General features: G+C 44.5%; 1 protein-coding gene across 1 annotated transcript in view; it reads right to left on the minus strand.

Moving 5' to 3' along the window:
* The window catches only part of LOC107298853 (V-set and transmembrane domain-containing protein 5), a 14960-nt gene extending 4827 nt beyond the window's left edge, over positions 1-10133 (minus strand). The window contains 3 exon segments of the mRNA XM_029286629.1: positions 1861-2024; positions 2026-2137; positions 10043-10133. Of these exon segments, the coding sequence (XP_029142462.1) occupies positions 1861-2024; positions 2026-2137; positions 10043-10133 (367 nt within the window).
* Positions 10134-10668: the final 535 nt, after the last annotated feature.

Raw genomic sequence — 10668 nt, forward strand, 5'->3', positions numbered from 1 at the left:
GGCACCCTAAGGAGGCCCTCTCTGTGGGAGCGGACTGGTCGAAGGGAGGTGTTTGGTAGGAGGCGGTCTTGCAAATACCTAGGTCCATTGCCATGGAGCGCTTTAAAAGTTGTTACTAACACCTTGAAGCGCACCCGGAAGGCCACCGGCAGCCAGTGCAGCTCGCGCAGGAGAGGTGTTACATGGGAGCATCTAGAGGGCCCCAAAATCCCCCGCGCAGCCGCATTCTGAACTAGCTGGAGCCTCCAGGTGCACCTCAAGGGGTAAGTGTGGTAAGTCAAGGACTACCTGTATAGCGTGAGAGGACTGTAACAGCCACTATGAAGGACTGACAAGCAGAAGACTAGGAGAGCGCAGAAAACATGATGAAAATCCCTCAATTGCACTACACAAAGACAGACCTAACTACAGTTTTAACTGGGAAACTGAGAATCCTAGAAGCTAAATCCAAAAACATTACAGAACTGCTTGAAGCCTGGCACTCAGACAAATCAGCCATTAACAGGCCGATAGAGATAAACAACATCTACATACCATTCAAAAGAAACAATCAAAAAGCTAAAAAGGAAACAAAGCACCTCACCAGCAATCAACATCCAAATAAGCAGAGATTAACACCGGGATTAATATCAGACAAACCAGCAATAAATGATAAACAGGAGAAAAAATCAAGAAACTACCAATTCGAACAAACAAACAGTAAACAACAGCCTAATTAAGGAACTGACAGGGCAAAACACTAGTGTGTAAACTGCACTCCTTCCAGCATTTATGTTACCTAGATGGGTAATGAAACACTTGCAAGAAAACAACACAAAATGCTCAGAGAGCATCAAGGTCTCCACAACTGAACCTCTGTCTTCAACTCTCTGAAATTCTTTATTAAATATCTTTTTAAGAGCTCTGTCCATTATTGGTTGTGGCTTGTTATCCTGGAAATTTCGTGGTTTGTTCTAAAATAAAAAACAGTTGGGGCTTCAATTGCACCATTACCACTGCCATCTTGACTTTTTTGACCACATCCTGTGGACACCGCTTCATTATTTCACTAAGCTTTGGCCGCAGAGCTGTTATCCCTGCCTTTCTGGATGAGCAGTTGCTATTATGATGATTATTATTTGGAATACCTGATTCCTGGTGCACATAATCATTTCTATTTCATGCTTATAACCATGTTGGAGCCTGCCTGTCATGATCTTAAGTTGTGCTGGTCATAAATTGGGTCATTCACATGACCAACTCAATTTTACAACCTTTTTTGTGGTGGATGTTAAGCAAACACTAAGGTCACTACGCGGACTTGCTATGATTTGACATTACTAAAAACCAGAAGTTAATGCCGATTTTCAGCAAAACTTGTAAAACATGGTCATGTGACCACAGGATACTGCAAACAGCCATAAATGCAGGCCAGCTGCTGAGAGCTTGGCATGCAATCACATGGCTGGCCGTCAGAACTTCGGAACCAGATTGTACGTATCCCTGGGGGGGTCTGTTGTAACTTTGAACAGTCACTAAGCGTCCAGTTGTAAGTTGAGGACTACCCATATTATCTATTTGTGTTCACCGACGCTTCAGGGAGATGTGTATCACTCAAGATACACCTTGATTGGAGTGGATCTATAATCCCTGTATATACATTAAAAATAATAAACTAACACTGGCTATCAGATCAAGCCACTGTTTCCCATCTACTGTAGCTTTTGGGCCTACTGGCTGTCCTGTTGGGAACTTACTTTCAATTGATGGACCTTGAAGTTCTGTTAGAAAAATAAAGCTCATAAATCTGCAATGGGCCCATCTCTGCTAAAAGTGGACATCAGACATTAGAGAAAAAGATGAGGTCCTTTCATTCCATACCATAAACATTCAACAGGATGGTGCCATAAAGGATGATTCCCAACTCGTCTCTCACCGTGACTAAGTAATAACCGGAATCTTTAAAGTCCACCTTCAGCAGCTGCAGAGAGCCATTTTCATAAATGCTCACTCTGTCTTTGTAAGCGCTGGATATATTGGCATAAACGCCAGTNTGGGTTTGTCTCACCAGTATAGGCCACTGACAGCAAAACGTTCTCAGCCACCGAACTATTGATGTTTGGTTGTGAGACCAGTAAGGATATTTCTCCACCATGAGCTGAAAAATCAAACAGAGGCATTACTGTAAAGCAAACTTCACCAATGGTCCCTGCCAGTTTAACGACCCAATTAGGTTTTTCCCATTTCTTTTTTTGGACTGACGGGCCCATCTCGCATCCCTTTAACCAGGGGTAGGCAACCTTGGCTCTTTTATGACTCGTGGACTTCAACTCCCAGAATTCCTGAGCCACCATGGCTCAGCTTGGAAATCTCTCCCTTTCCCCTCAGCATGGCTGGCTCAGGAATTCTGGGAGTTGAAGTCCACGAGTCATAAAAGAGCCAAGGTTGCCTACCCCTGGTATAGGGTCCCCTGCTTGAACGGAGTTGGACGAGAAGACCTCCAAGGTCCCTTCCAACTCTGTCATTCTGTTATTCTGATTGGAGGTCAGCAGCTGTGCTTGTGTATGTTAATGTGCATAAGCATGAAGGATGATACTTGATCCTATGGATCCTGACAGGGGAGGGGGGTAAATAAAGGGTCACTGAGTAAAAAGGGTGGATCATCATATGCTAGGGCAGGCATCTGAAGCATCTTCAAAGATAAGGTCCAATTGTTTTTATTTACTTAATGTATTGATTTATAGAGCTGCTCACAATCTCACAATTGTGACTTTAGTTGGCAAGTATGGGAGTGAAAACCAACAAAAGAAAAATAGTGAATAGAAATGACAACATTGGCATTGGGGGATAATCACTCAGCTACACAACCGCAATCATGGCAAAGAAAAGCTTCTTTCATGCCCATATCACATCCAACAAACACAGGTTTCCCAATCAAATTTTCTTTGAAAAAGAGCAGTAAAAGTACATATACACATACCCTTTCATCTACCTATTATCTATCTGTCATCTAACTATATCTATTTATCTCTCTTCTCTCTCTCATACACACACACACACACACACACACACACACACAGACACACATACACAAGCATATACATATACACCTTGTATAAACACACAGACACATATGTGTGTATCTAGGACTAGGGGGAGATATGATAGCAGTATTCCAGCATTTGAGAGGCTGCCATGAGGAGGAGGGGGTCAATTTATTTTCCAGAGCATCAGAAGGCAAGACAAGAAATAACAGATGGAAACTAATCAAGGAGAGAAGCAACCTGGAAATAAGACACTTCCTAACAGTGAGGACAATTAACCAGTGGAACAGCTTGCCTCCAGACGTTGTGGGTGCTTCATCACTCGAGGTTTTTAAGAAGAGACTGGACAGTCACTTGTCTGAAATGATATAGGGATTCCTGCTTGAGCAGGGGGCTGGACTAGAAGACCTCCAAGGTCCCTTCCAGCTCTATTCTAATTCTGATATTCTTGCTGTAATAGGAACCCGTTGCTAAAGCAGGAAAACCTAGCTATGTCCAGCACTAGAAAGATCATTGTACAACTTTTTAAAAGAAAAGGCCTGCAATGTTTGATCAAAGAAGGAGAGAATGGTGCCAATGTAAACTGCCAGTAAGGAAACCACCCCAACAACTTTAATCAGTTCTTTGGAATCTACCTAGAGGACAAAGCAAAGCCCAACTATGCAGAGTTGGCCCTGGTTAGTAACTGGGTGGGAGAACCTAGGAAATCTCAAGGCTGCAGCCTTGACTGAGACAGTTGGAAAAAACATTCTAGAGGAAGTCAATGGTAAAGCACTTCCATACAGGTGATCCTCATTTTATGACCACAGTTGGGACCAGAATTTCCATTGCTAAGGAAGGCAGTGGTTAAGTAAGCCGTGCACAATCTTTTCTGCCCTGGTTGTTAAGCAAATCACTGCAGTTGCTAAGTGAAGCATGCAGTTGTTAAGCGAATCTGGCTTTCCCCTTTGACTGTGCTAGTTGAAGCCAGCTGGCAAAGTCACTAAATGGTGATCACATGATCGTGGAGATGCTGCAGTGATCCTAAGTGCGAGGACCGGTCGCAAATAATTACTTTCAGTGCCATTGTAGCTTCAAATGGCCATTAACCAAATTCTTGTAAATTGAGGGTTACCTGTTTTATGGCTAAGAAAATTACAGGGACACGTTGCAAAGTTGAGCTCAATGTACTGTATAAAAGTTATGGGAATGGAATGGAGTTCCAAACCTCTGTTGCTGAAACCGTGGACTGGCTCGGTCAAATCCGGGAATTGTGATCTGGTGCTACCTATGCTACGGCTACTGAAATGTATGCATGATGTTTTTGAGGACTGGTTTTATAATGATGTGTGTTTCTGTCACTGGTTCGGGGTAAGCTTTTCAAAATTGTATAAAATGGGGTCCACTTAACCTAGGGAAATGCTCATTTGGGAACTTGAGTCTGGATAACCTTTTATTTATAAATAAAAGTCTTATTCCTTTCCACCTATCGGGTGTGATTCATTGGGCCTGCACACCAAGTAAAAGGACTCAGGCTTGCTGTGACAACAAGAAGAAAACTCTGAAGCTAGAAAGATTTCACACCCAAAGTTTGAGGGAAAACCAGTCTCCTGTGGTAATTATCCATTAGAAGATTATTTTATGCAGATGAGTTCACTAATATTGCTTTCAGTTTGTTGGAGGAAAAGCTGAATATGAAAGGTTGGGTAGAGAAGTAAATTGATTTTTGCGAGCATACTAAATGATGGATTTCCGACACCAAATCCTGTTGCTTCTGGTAAATGGCAGGATTGAATAAACTATGGAAGGAAAACAATTATGTAAGGTTTGTTTTTTTTCAGTAGTGCATCTTCAGCCTCGTGAACAAATAACTCCAGATGTCAGAACATGATTTTTCACTCCATCTTGTTGGCTCACTGTTTTGAATTTAAATTAGAAATCACTGCATTTCTGGAGAACAGCAATTTGTTAGAGTAAGTCTTGGGACAAAAGAGGCTTTTCCTTAATGACTTGTTTGCCTGCCAGCAAATCTGCAGGTTGCACATCAAAAGAACAGTGAAGACAATGTTCAGTACTGTGTCCTCTGCAAAAAATAGGCTGTAAATCTCCAAGTGCAGAACTATACCGCAGTACCAAGTGCAAAAAAATGCAAAAACATTTGTAATTAGTTTATCAGAAAATCAGAACAATAATTTCCTTTGCTAAAGGAAGGAGAGAGCCAGTTTGGTTTAGTGGCCAGAAACTTGGAAACTGAATTCTAGTTCTGCCTTCGACACAAAACCAGGGGGGGGGGGCCTTGGGCCAGTCACTCTCTTCCAGCCCTAGGAAGGAGGCAATAACACACCCCTTCTGAAAAACCTTGCCAAGAAAATTTCAGGGATTTGTCCAGGCAATCTTCAAGAATCGGACATAAAAAAAAAGGGAGAAAGCTCAAGAATTTGTCAGACCTTCAAAGTAGTCCAGAGAATAAGCACAAACCAAGGGACTAACCTTTATTGTAAGATTATAGTAACAGAATCTTGTGAGCAGTGGGTGGCTTAGATGTTTAAATGCTCACCTCACACTCAGAAGTGTGAGGTGAACATTTAAACATCTAAGGGCACAGAGAGAAAATATCTACTGTGAACTCTATGTAGGTGTCAGGAAGGGCATCCAACCAATAAACTCTCAGCTTCATTCAGTTGCCCCAACTCCACCCCAATACAAGGGATTACAGGGTCATAAAAAGAAAAAAAATAGTAATGGAATATTTCAAGATTAAAAGTATTTCTTGTTCCTTCCTTTTCACTCTTTAGAAAACTAGGGAGGGTCCCTTCCAACACACTCCTTTTCCAAAAGGCTGAGAGACCTTTTGTATGATAGTTATCTTGGCCAGGGGTCCCCAACCTTTCTAGGTTGGCAGCCTGGGGCAGGGAGGGATGGAGGTAACTTTACACATGCGAGCACACACATGCGCGAATAGGGCCATGCATGCACGAATAGGGCTGTAATTGCGCATGCAACACAAACAGGGTCACAAGTCCCTGCGCAACGCTCAGGCGACACTAGCACCCATGCAATGCCACAATGCTAGCATGAGTGGGGATGTTGCGTTTGCAGCGACGATAGTGCCTGCGTGACGTGACATGCGCTGGCCAGCCACTCATGTGGTCCAGTGGCCAACAGCCCATTGCCCGGCAGTGACCCCTGATCTAGGTTGTGGCTCTTCTCTCTCAAAGTTCTCACAGACCATTACAGAATTCCTTTTGTATTCCTTCATTAAAAATAAAATACAAATTTCCAGAAACAGGTAATCCTCAAGTGAATGACCATAATGGAGCCTGCCTACCATGGTCATAACCTGTTGCAGTTGTAAAGGAGATCAGTCGCATGACAGTCCCAATTTTACCACCTTTGTGTAGTGGTCATTAAGCACATCACCACAGTTGTTAAGTGAATCCGCTGTCCTTAAGCAAGCACTGCAAACATTAAGTGAACCAAAGATTTGTTATGGGGGCAGTTTTGCTGAAAGCCAGAAGTCAATGCCGGGTTTTCTCAAAAACGTTGCAAAATGTGATCATGTGACCACAGGACACTACAAACAGCCAACGTTGCCCATTATGTGACGTGCAGTCATGTGACTGTGAGGTGGCAGGCCGACCATTGGAACTTCAAATCCAGGTCATAAGTGCCCCCTAGGTAGGCCTGTGAGAACTTCAACTGGTCATGAAGCAATTGATCGTAAGTAAGGACTACCTGTATACTTCCTATCTTGCAAACTATGCTCCCAGAGGTACTTGCTGTCAGGTGCCACCTTACACTTGCTTGTGTGCGCTTCCCCTATCATGCAGTGACAGTCTGTCATGAACTTTGGGGAGGGTGGATGGGAGGAGGGATGCTTGGGGGAAAGCGAAAGTAGTGCTGTATCTCCCCAAGATGCTGCTGCAAGGTCACCTGGCTGGGAGAAGAAGGCAGCTGCATACCAACCTATGTGCCCGTGCTAAAAACATCTTTCCTGAACCTGATTGGTCATGGGGGGGATCAGCGATGGGAGGCAGTTAAGGGAGGGAAAAGTTGAACTTAGGGATTTGGGCGCACAATTCTCAGTTCTGGCTATGTGTTAATTCAGGGGTAGGCAACCTTGGCTCTTTTAAAACTCGTGGACTTCAACTCCCAGAATTCCTGAGCCAGCAGGGCTGAGCTTGGAAACCTCTCCCTTTCCCCTCAGCATGGCTGGCTCAGGAATTCTGGGAGTTGAAGTCCACGAGTCATAAAAGAGCCAAGGTTGCCTACCCCTGACTTAGTGCAATACACTTGACTTCTAATAAAATTATACCGGTCTCAATAAATGGAGGCAAGGGTCTTTTCTAATTAGAGGTTTAAGTGCTGGCAGGTCTGACATTTGCCCTTTGGGAAAGGGGAAGAGTGGTCATTAATGACCTGCAGTCCTTTCTTTGCAACACTTTTCTCCGTGAAACAATTGCTCTGCGTGTTTTGCATGTGTGCAGAAAAAGACATTTTTGCTTTGCATGGGTTAAGACCAAGGCCTCAGAGAGGGAGAAATGGCTTTTTGAGAAGGGAGAGATTTTCTCTCTCTCTTAAATCCTACTTTCCCAGCCCACTGATCCTGTCAGCGACTGGGAAAATTAGTCCCGAGTTATGCCTCTGCTCTTAAAACAATACAAAAGCAGCAGTTATTTGGACTGGAGATGAGGAAACAGAAGGCAAGAACATCAGACAGTTCTTATATTAGCACAAGGGATATTAATTTTCAATGCTGCCTTATTGTTTATTCATGCAGAGGTACAGTGACCATGTTTTCTTGGAAAAAGGAAAGGTACAAGACTGAAAAGGGCAAATTTGAAGGAGAGAATAAAAAAAATATTTAGATTTATAACTTGGCTTTACAAAGGAAAATTCAAGCGCAAAACCAGGAAAATCAAGAATTACATTAAATTAATCTGATTGTTAATCTTGTCTTGAAACATACTCTCCCAGCTTCAGCTTTCCTTGGCTTAACAGACCCACAAAAGCCATAAATGCGAGAACTGTATCATAAAGTTCATCATTGTTGTAATTGCGAATAGTCGCTGAACGAGGCAGTTGCTAAACAAGGATTACCTGTACTGCTTTTTGAAACATTTTTGTCAGCTATTGCAGGGGTCCCCAACCTCTGGGCCGTGGCCTAATCGGAACCGGGCTGCGCGAGTGGTGGGCTGGCACATACATGTGCAATTCAACTTGCGCAAGCAGTGGACTGGCACACATGCACACACACAGCTCAACTTGCAAATGTCAAGCTGTGCGTGCATGCGTACCCGCCTGCCACTCACGCAGCCCAGTTCCCCTCTCCCCCCCCAAGCTGGGCCACCAAACTGCAAAGGTTGGGGACCACTGAGCTATTGTCCATTTTTTGCTATTTATTGCTATTGTATGAAATTTACAGATTTACATTTTAGCATGTTATTTATATCTGTTCTTTTCTATCCAGGCATCAAATAAATTTATTGTCATAGAAATAGCCATTTAGGTGTGTTTGGCTTATCTCTGTTAATTCCCTTGGCTAGCACCAACTTCCCTAAGAATAGACAACCAAAAACAATTAACAGATATAAGGAGTCCTCAACTTACAACTGCAACTGAGCCCAGAAATTTAGTTTCAAGCCACTGCAGTCCTTGAGCAGGTCAACATGTGACCTAACTCAATTTTACAACCATTTTTATGATGATCATTAAGCAAATCACATGTGAAGGGAATCCAGCATATCGAATAGCCATTTTCTGCCAGAAATCTAATCTTCCAAGATGGGATACTGCATTTTCTGAATTATTGTACTCCAGCAAACAAATGAAAAACGAACCCCTGAATTCTATTCCTTTCCATGCCAAATTCAAGTAAGTGTCATACATAAAACATATGCCCTATTCCAGGGGTAGGCAACCTTGACTCTTTTATGACTTGTGGACTTCAATACCCAGAATTCCCAAACCAGCCATGCTGACTCAGGAATTCTGGGAGTTGAAGTCCACAAGTTATAAAAGAGCCAAGGTTCCCTAATCCTGTCCTATTCAGTGTAGCACACTGCCCAGTCCAACAAACCTTGATGTCTTATCACACACAAAAAAAAGGGGGGGAGGAAGAAGAAATTGGAAAAAAGGTGAAACAAGAATATAACTGAGAGAAATTTGCATTCTCACCCACTCATTGCCACAGTCTTTAAGAGCTGCTTGCACGTTGAAAATTAGTGATGGACGGCCTCACAAATCAATAAAACTACAAAGCCAAATAAAATAAAAATAAATAAATAAAATAAATAAATATTAAGAAAGGGGATAAAAAGAAAGTCCAATTAGCAGATGATGATCTGTGATTACAGGTAGCTCTTGACTTAACGACTCTAATGGAGCCTGCCAATTAAGGTTGCAAATTGTGACAGTCTTAAAATGGGTCAGTCGTACGACTGACTTGATTTTACAATCTTTTTGAGGCGGTCGTTGGTTTCTGTCCATTGCTTCTTGTCCTGTGCTTTGCAGAATAGCTTGACTCCCTCTTCTTTGGGGCAGCCCCTGAGATATTGGAACATTGCTATCATGTCCCCCCTCGTCCTTCTCTTCGTTAAACTAAACATACCCAATTCCAGCAACCGTTCCTTATATGCTTTAGCCTCCAGTCCCCTGATCATGTTCGTTGTTTTAAATGCCAACAACTGAGCAGCCGGGAGGGAGGGAGGGAGAAGGACCTGGGAAACAAAACGGCCGCTAACACCTTGTTCCCCCCAAAAAAAACCCAAAACAAAACAACTCAATCTGGTTGGCAATGGCTTTTCTCCCACCCAGGTTGTGAGGACGCGTCAGGCAGAAATGCAACAGGCGCCACTTTCCCCTCGCTGCCTCCCCTCCCCTGCGCGAGCGAAACGACACCTGTTCAGCGTCCAGGTGAAAAAGGCGCGTCGGGGCGAGGAGGAAAGACTATGTCCTCGACTTACGACTGTGAACGGTGTTTCTTTCCCCCCCCCCCTCTCAAAACGGTCCCAACCCGGAGAGGCGCGCGAGGCACTCACTTTGCAGAGCCCACTCGGCGGCCAGGCACAAAGTCACCCAAGCGAGTCGGACCCGCGGTCGGCAACGCCGTGGGCGGTCGAGAGGCCTCATCAGAAAGCGGGGGGACGCCGCTAGGGTTCATTCAGACGATCCTCCGGGCGGACCTGGCAGGAATACGGGTCGGGTCGGGTCGGGAGGGAGACGGGATTTTGTTTTCCCCCTCCCCCAAGGTCTGCTCCCGCGTCGGCATGGAGATGGCAGAAGAAGCCCGTCTGCGGGGCCGGAGAGGCTCCATGCAACGAGCGTTCCTGGCCGCGGTTCTTCCCTTTCCTCAGAAGAGGCAGAGCCGGGAGGCGAAGGCCGGCCTCCGCCTCGGCTTCAGCCCTGCCAGCCGGGCTCTTGCTTTGCGCTGCGGGCTGGCCGAGGGCCAACAACCAGCCAGGCTCGGCGCTCGCCCTGCCCAGCCAGGAGCCGCCCAGTTTGTTGTTGGGCAGCCTGGGGAGAAGATGGATTCTTAGAGCAGGGCTTTTCGACCTTTTCACCCATTGTACCACTGTTAGGATATGGCAATATCTGAGTACCACCAGTCGCCTAGCAAGGTGTCAAAAACTTGGTGACCAAAAAAAAATGGCACTGAAAAAAGTGC

The sequence above is a fragment of the Protobothrops mucrosquamatus genome, unplaced genomic scaffold (assembly GCF_001527695.2).
Source record: "Protobothrops mucrosquamatus isolate PMUCROS unplaced genomic scaffold, P.Mucros_1.0 scaffold4336, whole genome shotgun sequence".
NCBI classification, from domain to species: domain Eukaryota; kingdom Metazoa; phylum Chordata; class Lepidosauria; order Squamata; family Viperidae; genus Protobothrops; species Protobothrops mucrosquamatus.